Source organism: Urtica dioica, chromosome 4, assembly GCF_054948205.1.
Source record: "Urtica dioica subsp. dioica isolate 48M chromosome 4, U.dioica_male_clone48M_v1_H2, whole genome shotgun sequence".
Taxonomy (NCBI): Eukaryota; Viridiplantae; Streptophyta; class Magnoliopsida; order Rosales; family Urticaceae; genus Urtica; species Urtica dioica.
In genome coordinates, this window is record NC_142759.1 from 11,592,307 (window position 1) to 11,608,198 (window position 15,892).

General features: G+C 37.0%; 1 protein-coding gene across 1 annotated transcript; it reads left to right on the plus strand.

Annotated features, from left to right (window-relative positions):
* Positions 1-9,668: 9,668 nt before the first annotated feature.
* Positions 9,669-15,363, plus strand: GC4 (golgin Putative 4). The gene is made up of 15 exons (XM_089612494.1): positions 9,669-10,085; positions 10,698-10,796; positions 10,884-10,949; positions 11,063-11,260; positions 11,501-11,633; positions 11,726-11,790; positions 11,942-12,106; positions 12,208-12,318; positions 12,479-12,616; positions 12,729-13,025; positions 13,128-13,193; positions 13,473-13,675; positions 13,899-13,953; positions 14,051-14,239; positions 14,797-15,363. The coding sequence occupies exons 1-15, from the start codon at positions 9,867-9,869 to the stop codon at positions 15,067-15,069; spliced, it is 2,277 nt and encodes a 758-aa protein (XP_089468620.1). The 5' UTR covers positions 9,669-9,866; the 3' UTR covers positions 15,070-15,363.
* Positions 15,364-15,892: the final 529 nt, after the last annotated feature.

Genomic DNA, 15,892 nt, shown 5'->3' on the forward strand with positions numbered 1-15,892 from the left:
AACCACACTCTGATATAAGGTGACATCTTCAATTGGATCCCCGTTGTGTGCTGAAAGACGAAGGCCACTGATCATGGGAGTCAGATTTGGACTTGCTTCAAGCATATTGGTGCGAGCAAGAAGATCAGTGATATAACGCTGTTGAGACATATGGAGACCGTTGTTGCAAGTCTGCACTTCGACGCCAAGAAAATAACTGAGCTGCCCCAAGTCTTTTAGTGAGAAGACACGATCAAGAAGAGTTATCACATTCTCAATCTTCGTGTTGCTGCTGCCGGTGACAATAATGTCATCTACATATACGAGTAAATATATAGATGACATTTTAGTGAAACGAACAAAAAGGGATGTATCCGCTTTAGAGCCGTGAAAACCGAGTTGAGCAAGTGTGGTACTAAGCTTTTCATACCAAGCTCGCGGGGCTTGTTTAAGCCCGTATATAGCTTTGTGAAACCTGCATACTCGAGGCAACGATGATGAGACTTCGAACCCTGGTGGCTGCTCCATGTAAACTTCCTCCGTAAGCTCACCGTTGAGAAAAGCGTTATTTACATCCAATTGATTTATTTTCCAGCCCCGAGCAAGAGCTATGCTAAGAACCACTCGAATAGTTGCAGGTTTGACCACCGGTGAGAAAGTATCGGTATAGTCGAATCCCGTCACTTGGTGAAAGCCTTTTGCGACAAGGCGTGCTTTGTACTGAGACACTTTCCTGGTGGAGTGGCGTTTCACCTTGTACACCCATTTGCACCCCACGATTTTCCTGTCCGGCGGAGGTTTGGCAATCGACCACGTTTTGTTCTTGTCGAGAGCGTCAAGTTCCTCAAGCATGGTTGCTTTCCAATGTGGAGACTCGAGTGCTTCGTCAATGGTACGTGGCTCTGTTTCAAATAAATCAACCACGTTAGTAGACACTGTTGTAGCATAGATTTTGGGCTTCCGGATTCCAGCCTTGCCACGTGTAACCATATGGTGTTGATTATGAGCCACTGGCTGAGCTAGTGGTGAGTCTAAAACCGCAGTTGGTTGCTCAATAATAGTAGGTTGTGAGTGAGAGTGTTGGGAAGAAGAGGGACTGTCTTGGCTAGGTGAGGGTGTGATGGGTGGCTGTGTGTTTTGTGCTGTGTGTGAAGAGGATAAATGAGGTGAAGGATGTACCTGAGTCGGCGCTGGCAGCAACATCAAGGGAGCATTGAGCTGGTTTGTATCCGTTTGGGCATTGTGTTGGACAACAGAAGGCTGTTGGGAAGCATATGGAAACACCGATTCATTGAAAGTTACATATCGAGAGATGTAGAGACGACCATCATTTGCAAGACATTTGTAACCCTTGTGTTGGGGTGTGTAGCCGATAAACGTGCAAGGCTGAGATCGAAATTCAAGCTTATGTTTGATGTAAGGACAGAGATTTGGAAAACATTGGCAACCAAAGACTTTGAGCATTTGATAATTTGGTTTCCGATGGAACAGTTTTTCAAAAGGACTTACAAAATTGATGACACTTGAGGGAAGCCTATTAATGAGATAAGTGCCGGGAAAAAAAGCATCATCCCAAAATTTTTGAGGCATACTAGCTTGAGACAAAATGGTTAGACCGGTTTCGACAATGTGCCTATGTTTACGCTCGGCTACACCATTTTGCTCTGGAATATGTGGACATGAAAGAAAATGTTCAATTCCTGAATTTGCAAGAAAATCTATAAGAGTTCGATATTCACCCCCCCCCCCCCCCCCCCCCCAATCAGATTGCACTCGTTTGATTTTTGTGTTAAATTGAAGTTCAACTTTGGTTTTAAATTTGATAAAAACATCGAACACTTCTGATTTGGCTTTTAGAAAATAAATCCAGGTATCACTACAAGAAATACCACATTTAGCGACGAAACTATTAGCGACGACTTAATCGTCGCTAATAAATCGTCGCTAATCACCCTTTTAGCGACGATTATATCGTCGCTAATTTTTTGGTGCCAAAAATATTAAAGTTTGGCGGCAAAGATAATTAGCGACGAATTTATCGTCGCTACTTCTTTTTTGTCGTCGCTAAGTTCCCGGGAAAATAATTATATCGTCGCTAAATGTTTTTTTTGTCGTCGCTATACAATTAGCGACGATTAAATCGTCGCTAAATGTTTTTGAATTTTGACGAATTTTAAAGAGGGAAAAATCCCTCACATTAAATTACGACGAAATGATTTAGCGACGAATTTTAATCATTTAGCGACGATTAAATCGTCGCTAAATGTTTTTGAATTTTGACGAAATTTAAAGAGGGAAAAATCCCTCACATTAAATTACGACGAAATGATTTAGCGACGAATTTTAATCATTTAGCGACGATTAAATCGTCGCTAAATGTTTTTGAATTTTGACGAATTTTAAAGAGGGAAAAATCCTTCACATTTAATTACAACGAAATGATTTAGCGACGAATTTTAAACAGTTAGCGACGATTTAATCGTCGCTAAATGTCTTTAAATACCAGATCGCGAATCAGTTTCCCCATTTCGTTTTTCCTTGACCTAAATCGAGTTTTCTCTCAGTTTCGCCTCTCCCGCCGTTCGTCCGCCGTGTGCCCTCCTCCGCCGTGTGCCGCCGACGCCGTCGACGCCGAAGTCGTCCTCTCCGGTAAGTCTCTCTCTCTCCCCTCAGTTCTCTCTCTCCTCACAGCTCTCTCCTTACCTCTCTCTCTCCGATTTCAGCTCCTCCGCCGCGCTCCACCACTACTCCGCCGCCGACGCCGTAGCCGCTTCCCCGCCGACGCCGTCCTTGGCCGCTTCCCCTTCTCTCTGGCCGCGCGCTCTCTCTCTGACCGTGGATCGGTAAGTTTTTTTTTTAAAACTTTATATATATATATATATATATATTAGTTAGTTATAGAATTAATATAGTAGTTATATATATTAGTTATTTATATATATATATATATATATATATATATATAACTTTAGTTATATATTAGTTATAAATTTATTTTGATTAGTTATATTTACATAATTTATATTTTTAGGATTATATATTTGTTATAAATTTTATAAATTATAAATGAAGTAATTAGTTATAAATGAATTATATATTTGTTATAAATTTTATAAATATTGAAATTAGTTTTATAAATATTTGTTAATTTTTGGGGCTTTTTGATTTCTTAAGGCTTGTTTGTGATCATGAGACGTTTATGAGAGTGTTTAATGGTTGGGTGATGATTGTAGGGCATGTTTTAATTTTTGTTGAATTTTTTTGGACGAATTTTGGTTTGGAATTGTGTTGGACGTGTGAATTTTGAGGTTTTGTTTGGAATGCTATTTAAAATTCTGTTGATTATGAGGCTGTGATGATTGTTGTGAATTTCGAATTATTGAGACTTTTTTGTTGTCTTGGCCGAGTGCTCGTTTTTGCCATGTGTTATCTTGGCCGAGGATTTGAGTTAGCCGTGTTGTTATTTTTGGCCGAGGACTTGTCTTGACCGATTGCGTTTTGTGATTCTGAGCCTCGGGTTATTTATTTTGGTGATTTTGATGAGGATTCGCTTGTTTGTGATTTTGAAATCAATGAATAATGATTTGAGATTGATTTTTTTTTGTTCGGGCTCGGCTTTTTGCTAGTTAATCTTGAAGTTGAAATTTAAATTTTATGACGAGTTAGAAAATTTTAATGACAAGTCTAGAAATTTTTATGACAAGTCTAAGGATTTTGTGACAAGTTATAGTTTGATTCGTGTTTGGTTGTGTGACTTGTCTTGACAAGGATTTTGTGCCGCACCATGCAGAGTTTCGGCGCCAGCAGAAGAGCGTTTCACGTCGAGGCGGGGGAAAACGAGTGGCGGGACGACGAAGCAAAGGTCGCGACTAGTGTTTTATTACATATTTTGTATATAGTAGATTTTTATTTGCATATTTGTCGATAATCGAAATCGTAACCGTATTTTATATATAAGTTCATTTCGATAATATAATTTTATTTTTATTTGATTTTTAATGTTAGAATTTCATAAACGAAAAACAAAATGAAAAATAAATAATTAACGACGATAAAAATTAATAATTTTAGAAATCGAAAAAAAAAGTTTGTAATTAGCGACGACAAAGTCGTCGCTAATTATTAAACAATTAACGTATTAGCGACGACTTAATCTTCGCTAATTCGCGCCCGAAATTCACCCGCGGGAATTAGCGACGATTAAGTCGTCTCTAAATAATTAAAAAAACTCCTAGTTTAAACATTTAGGGACGAAAAAATCGTCGCTAATATCGTCGGTAAATATTTAGCGACGATTAATTCGTCGCTAAATATATTTAGGCACGAGCATTTAGCGACGATAAAAATCGTCGCTAAAATAATCGCTAAAGAGATTTAGCGACGATTACGGGGTTATTAGCGACGAAAAAAATCGTCGGTAATGGTGAGATTTGTTGTAGTGTATATCGACTATGAGCATCAATAAAACTAACATAGTACTTGTAGCCATTTCGAGATAGAATCGGAGAAAGGCCCCATAAATCAGTGTGGATGATGTCTAAAGGAGCAGTAACAATGGTAGTGTTGCGAGAATAAGGTAAACGATGGGATTTTCCTTGTTGACAAGCATTGCAAAAAACATGTTTGTTGGGTAAAAATGAGTTACAAATAGACATAATTTTTTGAATGACTTTGACAGTGGGATGGCCAAGCCGTCTATGCCACTCTATTACATCATTTGAAACATTTTGATTTAAAAAACATGACTCACTACCTAAGGGCTGCTGAACAGTATTAACACAAGGACCATTTTTTTTGTTGGAAAAACAAGAATCGTGGTTGAATGGTGTGGGTGATCTGTTTAGAGATGATGACTTTATGGTGGAGAGCTTGAACTGATACAACCCATGCTCAAGTTTCCCTTGAAGAAGTGTGCGCTGTGTTGCTTGATCCTTCACAAGGCAATAAGATGGGTGAAACTCAAAATAAACAGAGTTATCTAGTTCAAATTGTGAAACACTGATAAGATTTTTTGTTATTGCAGGTACATGAAGAAGATTGTTTAAGAAGAATTTATTTGAGGTTTGAGAGTCACGTGTAGAAGATAAGATTGAGCAACCAACATTAGAGATAGACAAACCTTCACCATTGCCGATCTGAACTCGGTTGTTGCCTCTGTACTCGGATCCGAGGTTGAGGTTGCTGAGGTCACTTGTCACGTGGTTCGAGGCACCGGAGTCTGGGTACCATGACTCATCTCTTGTCTGATCGTTGGAGGAGTACATTGCTGCCAATGCTGATGGGTTTTGGTTGTTGAAGGAGCCGCCAGAGTTGTTGTAGGCACCATTTTCGTTGTTGTTGTAGCCGGAGGAAGAGCTGTTGTATCGGTTGAAGCACCTGTTTGCAGAATGGCCCATCTTGCCGCAGATCTGACATTGGAGACGACTGTTGTAGCTGCTTCGGCGACGTCCTCTGCCCCCTCGACCTCCTCTCATGGAACTTTGGAAGTTATTTTGGTTATAAGTAGAAAAGTTCGTGTTTTGGCGTGGGATGGGTGTTTTCTTTTGGTTGTTGTAGTTTGTAGCTAGGTTTACGCTAGGGAGGTGAATATCTTGAGGGTTGGTGGATCGGTCAAAGCGGGCTTCAAAGCTCAAGAGAAGAAAGCTAACATCACTGCTAGAGAATGGCTCAGATCTGGTTGTGATTGGAACAACGACCGCGTCATATTCACTGCCGAGTCCGGCAAGGATATGGAGCACTTTATCCTCATCAGTGAGAGTATGACCTGCAGCAGCCAAAAAATCAATGCACGACTTCATTTTTGAAAGGTAGTCTCTCATCGTCATTGACCCCTTTTTCATTGTCTGGACTTGCAATTTGTATTGCAGGATTTTAGCCTTTGACTGGCCAGCAAAAGCTTGGTCCATGGCTGTCCAGATCTGAAATGAAGTGTTTAAGCCAACAGTGGTCACAAGAACCGGTTCACTGATGGAGACAAGAAGCCAGGATGCAAGAAGTTGATCTTGACGTTCCCAAGAGTCATAAATAGGGTTTAGAATTTAGATTTGTGGGTCTTGAGGGTTGTTTATGGTTTGTGGAGGTTGAGTGTTTCTGAGAATGAAGGGTGTAAAGCCATAGCCTCTAACGGCTACCATTACTTGTTGACGCCATAGCAAGAAGTTAGCCTCAGTCAGACGAATTGTGATAGCATTATGTGCGAGGTTGACAACAGGTTGATGAGGAAGAGGTTGAACAATCTCGGCTTGGTTTGGGTTTTCAATATGCTGAAGGTGGGCCATTTTAAGATGCTGTGATGAAGACTGATGGTAGCTCTGATACCATATGAATAAATCAATAAAGAGAGAATTTCATAAATGGGAAATAATCTGTATTGTATTCAATCAGTCTTACACACTTTACACTGTAGGCTATCCCTTTTTATACACCAGGTAATACCATAAATTAAGGTGTAAAAGGCATAAATAAAAGCTGTATAATAGCTGCCAATCGTCCTTGAGCTTGTCCTCATATGAGCAACGGTCTGATATGAATTGTACCAGAAAATATCACTGGTCTGCTGAGATAGACACGTCACCAAAGTCTAGAACTCTCTGAAGGTAAATATCAGGGGTATTGTTGGGAGAGTAAAACGACAGACATCAACATAGTCGTTTTACTCATTGATTCATGTCATTTCTTCTGATATCTTAACAATATGTATAAAAATATCAAAATCTTCATATATTATTTGTTTCATACCAACGTGTTTATTTTAGCCATATATACCACGCCCGGCCGCCTTCTTGCCATGAAATCGATTGCCTCAGTTGCGACTTCGTAATTTAAAACGGGTAATCATTTGTATTTTCTCGTATTTTACACGATAAAGCACTAGGTTTAAGATTTTTTTTTCGAGTTTTTAATGTGATTTTGTTTATTACTATTGTATATGTGTGATTAGAAGATGATTTACTTACTCTACAAGTTTTTGTAGTCGAGGTTTTTAATTTTCTAAGGAGCACCACCACTTTTTTTTTGCTGAACCTCTATTTATAATAGTGAGAAAAGTATTCTCATAATTTTTTCGTTAGTAATGTTAGTATAAATTTTATAAATCGGTTATTGTTAAAGATTTGTGAAATTTTGTTTTAACTCTTATGTGATATGTGATTATCGATTATGAAATATAATTTTTTATGAAATTGATTATTGATTATGATATCAAATCATTTATGAAATTGATTATCAATTATGCTATAAAATTATGAAATATAATTTGATATGTGAAGTTTTGAATTAAGATTCATGATTTGGAGTATTGAGTTTGTACTATTTGAAAATTATTTTAAGTTTACACTTTGAATACTTGCTGTACCGAAATTGTAGCATTTGAGACTATTTTACGACAAGGAGTATGTGGTTTTGGGATTATTTTTATGGAATATATTGTATTATTTTATAGGATATCGGTTGATATACATGTTGATAAGTTGTATACATGAAAATCCAATTCGTACAAAATATTGTGGCAAATTAATTTTTTTTTTTATAGAAAATTAATCAATAGCCGATATATAAGTCATATAAGAAATTCGGTATCGGAGCTATAAGTATCGATATTGGTATTTTAGACTTTGCTTAACTTTAAGGTGGGTTTTTAAACCGGTCAAACGGGTTTGACATGTTAATTTTAGCCATTTGTTTAACTAAGCAAAAAATATATTTTATAATTATTAGTAGAAAAGTATTTTTAAATTAACAAAAGCATTTTTTAATTACAAAAATTAGTTAACTATATAAATGAAATAAAGATGAATCGATTTTCCCTGTTAACCATTTTTAACTTCTTTACTTCAACAAAAGAACTTAGGTTAAGAGGTCAATTCAGATAAGTTGTTATGTACTGTTTCCTTGATTGCAAATTGTTTAATTCAGATAATTTATAATTGTGATGCCCATAATCTATAAACTGCATGAGTTGTAATAATCTTATCAAGATTTAAATGTGCTGCCTATATGAGGTGACTAGTATCTAGATCCTTTAAACATTTGCTGTATGCATGTATATATGAACATAGTGTTAGAATTTTTGTAAGAAAAAGAAACAAAGGGCATGAATTGAAATTGATTTTTCAATAAAAACCCAATCCAGACGGTATGTACTTTATTTTTTTCAATTTACACGAGTATTTTGCAATTTCATTTCTATTCAATATATTGAAGGATCACATTGTCTCACCCAAAAGGCTTATCAATTCGTCAAAGTTGATTCCAGTTCGCAGGTGAAACCTTTCCTCACTTGTCTTTACCAATATCAAATCTTGATCCCTCACAAATCTCCATTGAATACTTCATCAATCAAGTTCGAGGAAACTTTCACACCACGCTTGTTTGACGTGGATTACATTTTGTCCTCCTAACTCTCGCGCCTCACTTAGCCCTTGCGTATTCTCGCGTTCGTGATCAAGCCGCCTCACGCACGAAGCTTCTCGTCGCTTAAGTCATTACCGATAACGTATCTTGATCCCATATAAACCTTCAAAACTCTATAAATACTCGTTTAGCTAAGTTTGAAGTAACTGCATTCTAACTTAAAGAAACCATGTCAAATTTCCCCTTCTTTTTTCTCGCTCTCTCTACTTAATCTCTATAACTTTAGAGACGAGACTCAATGCCCCCACTTCACATAGTAACCATACTAATATTAAAGTTGAAGCGTGTTACTTATTTAGTATCTATAGTTATTAATTAGGGAAATTAATGGTCTTCAATTATGAAATTAGGGTTTTATACTATGTAATTAGATTTTTAAATTACGCCTTTTTATTATTTCGAATATAGATAATTAATTAGGATTTTTTTAATGTAATTAGGTTTATGGTTTAGGCCTGACCCATTAAGTTATAAACCTATTTCTATTTAAGAGGCCCTGAATCAATTAAAAAGGCAATCAAGTTTATTCTCTCACAAAGGATGGGAGTCTAAAGATTGACAAAGCTCCCGTTTCGAGATCGAATCCCAAATTGTAACACCATGAGGGGAAATCTATTCATACTCTCTTAGCTCACTTTCTTTGTTTTATTCACGTGGTATAAATCGATAAATCAACTTTTTGCCGACTAGAAGATCAAGACTGATGATAGACCTTCTTGTATTTGTTGACTTTATTAAGACTTGATGTTGTAGCACATCAAATTTGCATTTCATAACCATAATTCTCTAACAAAAAAAATTGATAATAACTTTTTTAAAGGACGTGGTATATCGATTACGTCCCTTGCATCATCACGGGCTCTCGAGTATTGATATTAAGTGCGAGTAATGTATATGACTTTTATTTTCGTTAATAAAATCGTAGTTTATCATGCGTTTTTTTTTAAATAATTTATTTTCACATCATGTATTATATCATCAATTACATTGAATATTTAAGTACAAATTACAAAATCTAATATTCAAACGTTAATATTGCGTTTTTTAGCGATTGAACTATCGCCCCTTTCGCAGAGATATGTTATTATGAGTTTTTATGCTAAAAAAATATTTTAAATATATTTGTATTGTTCTTACTTCTTACTAGCTTCTTACAAACTTCGGGCTGTACATTTGATTTTTGGAAAATATAAAAGTTGAGTTTCGCCACGTTGATATAAATTTTTATTTTACCTTGTTAAAAAAAAAAAATTCGAATATCTACTTCCCAACTATTCAGATCTACCAAATTTCATTTTCGGTTCTTTAAGAACTCAAAAACGTCGTGTGTTTATCGACTCAGCGAGAGGTCAAGAGCTTAATTGTTTAAGCGTGCGTAAATATATGCACACACATAGTTACAGACATATTGCTGTTTGGTTTGGGCGATTGAGGTGGTGAGCGAGGGTTTTTGGTCTTTAATTTTCGCCTGAATTATGTGGGGCACAATCGCGAACCTGAAGGAGAACCTGAACAAGATCGCTCAGGATGTGCACGACGACGAGGACGACAGTAATTTCGAGATCTATGCCGCCATTAACGGCGGCGAAACCACGCCGCTTTCCGATCGGAGAAACTCGCACGGCTCGGCGCGTTCCAGGTTGTTCTCCAACTCGCCGCTCGCCAATGGCATCGATCCAACGAACAGTCCTGAGGTACGGTGTCGCGATTGTGCTCAATTTGGGGTCAAACGTGATCTGGCTAACCTAAATTGTCCTTATGATATAATTATGAATTTGTTGTCCTGTTGAATTGTGTTAATCAATCGGATATTCTTAGTGATCAACGTCTAATTGTATTTTGCTGCTGAGCATTTTGTTGAATAAGGACAATTGTCAACTTGATTTATGGTGGAATCGCTTCCTTTCTGCTTCTTTCGAATTTCAGGTGTATATTAGTAGCACCTTATCAATTCATTGGTTGGGTAATTCGTGTTTTATAATGGCTCTAGAAATTTACAGCGATTGATGGTGTTTGAATTGACCTTTAAGAGTCTTGTGTCTTTACCGCATGCTATTAGGATTTGTATTATTTTGGTCAATGCCATCTCGTTATAATGAAGATCCCTCCTGTTACTCCATGTTAATACTCATCAGAAAGATCTCTCTCTCTCTCTCTCACAATAAAATTCGTTCTCTCGTAGTCCTTTGTAAAGAAAATGCAAGTGGTAGCTTGAATTTTTAAAGTGTGATTGTTTGGTTGTGATGCATCATTCTAGTTTTCCCTGCATCTTCTTTCGTCCGTCTAACTTTCTACCTTTCTTTCAGGTTCAACAATACAAGTCAGAAATTAAGAGACTTCAGGATTCCGAAGCAGAAATCAAAGCGTTGTCAGTAAATTATGCGGCCTTGTTAAAGGAGAAGGAGGTACTCCTGTAACTGAGTATGGGTTTTCTCTTGTTCTATTCTATGATTGGTATCGTTCTTTCCTTAAACATTTATTTTCTTTGGCAGGAGCAAATTTCCAAATTGAATAAAGAAAATGGATTGTTGAAACATAATATGGAAGCGACGAGAAAGGTATTTTTTTTAAATCTCTTAGGTGGCCCGTGAGTTGGTTTAAGAACTTGTGTTGCTCTGTAGTCTTGATGGACAAAATAAAGAGCTAAAGTAACATGGAAACCCATTTGCAGGGAAGTGGCGATTCGTCCCCCAACCGATCGGATGAGCTCAATGCTCAAGCGAAAACCAGATATTTTGGAAAGCAAGTACAGAATGGCATAGTCTCGAACCATGATGGAAGGAGCAATGGAATTGCACGTCCTGTTCAATCCAATGCAGTTCAGAGTAAAATGGAATCAAAATACTCAGCTTTTCCAGGGAAAGAAAAGGTAATGCACATAATGTATCTACTTTTTATGCACATCATAATCCATGGATTTAAAAAAAAAAAAAACTTATATTAGTTTTAGATGTTTATGGTTTTGCATTAATGTTAGCCAGTTTCTTGATGCTTATCCACACACCTGTCCTTATTGCGTCACTAATCATCTTAAGTTATCTTTAACTTAGGTACCATTTTTATTTATATTGATGAATAAACTTGACAACAGATGTATGAATGCCTCTAGGAGTTTGCAGATTCGATAGAAGAGAATGATAGGTCGTCACCTGCAGTACAAGCAACACCTGAACTAAGAAACCTACGGATGGAAGTGGAGAGGGAACGTAACAATTTTGCAAGTATACAGAAAAAATTAGTAGGTATAGATCCATACTGCTAAAATTCAGCTCTGACTTTAGCTGTAAGATATTGGAATTTCTTTTATAATTTTATTTTTCTCTCTCAATTTCAGGTGAACAAAAGTTGAATGAAGCTCTTAGGGAGGAGCTCATGCTGCTTAAAACCAAAAAAGATAGAGTGAGTTTTAAATTCGACATCTGGCTCTGACTTAAGATTAGAACATGGATTGTGTGATTATATGGGCCATCAAGTTTATAACCTGAGTGCGTTTGGTTATCCGACAGTAGTATTTTGCTCTCTAAATGGCATATGGTTTGTCCTGTTACAGACATCTGCGGAGATGAAGAAATTACATGACGATCTGTCCCAGACAATATCTGCTGTGGAACTATTACAGAGGGAGCTGAGTAAAAGGAAGGATGAAGGAGAAAAGGTTATTGAGAATTTAAAGCAGTCTATTGGAGCCCTGGAAAAGGAAAATGCCAGTCTTAAGGTTAGCATAATTACGTATACTGATCTCATGAAATCTTTTGCAGCACTCATTTTGTTGCTTGGGCTCTTGATAATCATTATCATTCTTATCCCAATTTCTAGAAGGAAAAAAACGAACTTAAGGCTGCAATGGAAATGATCAAAATCTCAACTGACAAGAAATCGTTTATAGAGGGTGAGGCTTTGGCTAAACATTCTGGTAATCTTAATGAGGTAATGATTTTTTAATATTAGTTACCTAAGTTTTTCAAAATGACTTAGTATAATAATGGGTTTTGCACATCCTGTGAAGCAAACTTTTCGAAGGGGTTTTGTTGCTTTTATTACCTCTTGATCATATGCGAAAACCCTGATTTGTTTTCCCTGGCTGAAGCTATCACCAAGTTTTCCTGGAAAGGAAGAACTGGAGATTTCTTTGCAAAAACTAGAACAAGAGATCAAAGAAACACGGCGCGAAAGGGACAAGGCAAAACAAGAATTGGCCCGCCTAAAACAACATTTATTAGAGAAGGTAGTTTGTTTGTTGTCCTTGTTTTCAAGTGTTATTTTGATATTCTCTTGCTACATATGGTTCGTCTATTACTCCACAAGAATAATGGGCTCACAGAAGTTCTGATACTCAGGAATCTGAAGAGTCTGAAAAAATGGATGAAGACAGCAAAGTCATTGAAGAACTACGAGTAATTAATGACCATCAACGGGAAAAGATTTTGTATCTAGAGAGAGCTCTAAAACAGGCAGTTGCAAGTAACGAGGAAATCAAGATGACTGGCAGCAGTGAAGTTCAGAAATACAAGGAACTTATCGACGACCTTAATCAGAAACTTTCAAACTGTATGGTGACGATAAATGCCAAAAATGTTGAATTGCTGAATCTTCAAACTGCTCTCGGTCAGTATTATGCTGAAATTGAAGCCAAGGTAAAGAACAGAAAACTTGGTCAAAGTTTTTGATAAACTCGTGAATCTTGTCCGGTAGTTCCTCATTTTCGGCATTTGATGCTGGTGTGATTTTCTATGTAGGAACATCTTGAAGGAGATTTGGCTCAAGCAAGAGAAGAGGTCTCCAGGCTCTCTCGGCTCGTAAAAGTAATACGCTTGTATTATCATTGTAATTATTATTATTTACTTGGATTGCAATAATAACTCTGCTTAAAAACTGATTGCATTGGCCATATTTGTTATGCATCACCATCCTACATTCAAATATTATTTTTGTTGCCTAAATAGTTGAAGCAGCTTATGTCTAATTCAACTTTTTTCTACAAGGAATAGGCTTGAAATTCGAGTGAACTTAGTATGCTACTTTTTTCTAAGTTTTCCAACTTTCCAAATATTGTTTTTGGTATTAAGGCTTAATATCTACAGGATGCGGATCAGCAGGCAGAGTCATCACAAAAAGACAAGGAAGAAATTTTGTCCAAGCTCTCGCTGGCTGAAAGGACTGTAACAGATTGGAAGAGCAGGGTAAATAAAGTTGAGGAAGACAATGCAAAACTGCGCCGTGCTCTTGAACAAAGCATGACCCGGCTCAACAGAATGTCGGTGGATTCAGATTATCTGGTTGACAGGTTGGACTTTCCGAATTTTGATCCTTTCCTATTTCCCCAAGCTGCCAAGCATGTTTGATGCCCCTTTTTTGAAAATCTGGCTTTTGCCTTGTTTATATGAAGTGTTGCTGTTTCCAAAAAAAAATTCCAAAATTCCAATTGGAAACTAATATTTTAGTTTTGATTCAAATGTACTCAACTTTTGTGTCGCCTTAAGATTTTTCGGCCGTGGTATTATTTGCAGGCGCATTGTGATCAAACTTCTGGTTACCTACTTCCAAAGAAACCACAGTAAGGAGGTACGGAGAACGCTAGTAATAGTATTTTAAGTATTTAAAACGCAGGAAATAAAATCCCAGGCTTATTTCAGTATTTTGTGAATGCTGTCTTGCATAGGTTTTGGATCTTATGGTTAAAATGCTGGGATTCTCTGACGAAGATAAAGCGAGAATTGGTGGTGCCCAACAAGGAGGAGGAGGAAAAGGCGTTGTTCGGGGAGTTCTTGGTCTTCCTGGCCGCTTCGTTGGTGGCATTTTGGGTGGCGGTTCTGGCCTATCACCAACAAACGCACAATTGGACAATCAGGTACTACAATTATCTCACCCGAAAAAGATGACCCGAAAAGGGTTTCTATTTCCTACACTTGGTAGGGATCAGTAATTTTTTGATAATAAGCTAGGAATATACATCGGGGAGTTATAGCTGAATAGCCAATTGAAATTAGTGGATTTGCAAATTAGCCGAGATTTGTCTAAAATTAGTAAAATAGTCAAAATGTGCAAGTACTAGATTTGAATATTTTTTTTTACCATGTCATTAAATTTTTTGGAAAGTGGTAAATTGCTTATATACAACAACATAAATTTTAATGGCAACAATTTTTTGACAACGTAACTTTGGCTATTTTGCGGAAATCTTGAAACTTTGGCTATTTTCCTGATCAATTAGTTTCAAATGGCTATTTTGTATAATTCATCTCTCTCTACCAAACAGGATGTGTTGAACTCAGTGATTTAATTCATTAAATGTAGACACTGTCAATCACGTATTCAATCAATTAACAACCTTTTTGCCAAGACTTATCATCCTGCTTTTTATTGATCGAAACTGTGGTCTTATACTTGTTACTTTGTTTTTCTCAGTCCTTTGCAGATCTATGGGTTGATTTTCTTCTCAAGGAGAACGAAGAACGAGAGAGAAGGGAAGCTTTGGATGCGCAAGAGAAAGAGTCTCGGAACAAAACCCCAAAGAACACAGATTCGGGTTTCTTGCGAACTTCTTTGTCCCCGAATCCTGTTCCCCTTCGAGGTAACACCTCACTATCTGAAAATTCCGATACCGAGTTCTCGACCGTTCCTCTGACTGCCTCTGATAGCAATTTTCATCATAGCTCCAGACTATTCCAAAAATACTGATACGTAGTTTGCATGATGTAATTAATGCCAAAGGTATATATTATTGTTTGTTCTTTTGATTTTATTTTTATATAGTAGATTATAATCCGGTGAGTCTGGCAATCTTTTGTTCTTTCGATTCTTTTCACATAAAATGAGTTATTGTGCTGTTTGCCTTTCTACTTTTTGAGTGGATTATAACCAACGCATTTTATAACTGTAATTGTTGTCATTTTGTACTTCAAACTGTCTAAATTACGAAGGATTTATATATAGATATGCGAGTATATAACGGGGAAGGGCCGAATTCATTTATAGTTTCCATTTGAGTCATATGAAATTAGAGGCTAACGGGGAAGGGCCGAATTCATTTATAGTTTCCATTTGAGTCATATGAAATTAGAGGTTAACGTCTATTTGTAAGGAACCAAATCCAAAAATTGTTAATCGTGTTCGTATCATGATTTCGTGTCTACCTCCAAGACGTGGAACAAACTAGCTACTCTTCACATTGAATTTAGTCTTAATTTGGTATTTATGGCAAAAATACTTGAACATTGGAAATGTCCATCTAAATCAAGGAATAAAATATCGCCGAAATTCCTGGAAAGTTGTTGCCGGAGAGTCAGCGGCCGACGACACGCTTGAAGCTCATTTCGCCGTTTTTTTTTCGGTGGAAATTTGGCGAAACGACATGTCGTTTCGATGACAAACGACCGGTCATTTTCGCTGCACTTGGAGTACAAAACCCTCCATTTTTCCGTGGAAGTCGACGAAAGTTCGGAGAAAAGGGAAAAAAAAATGTCGGAGATTTTGGGTGTGAGTTTTTGTGGGCGTGAATTAT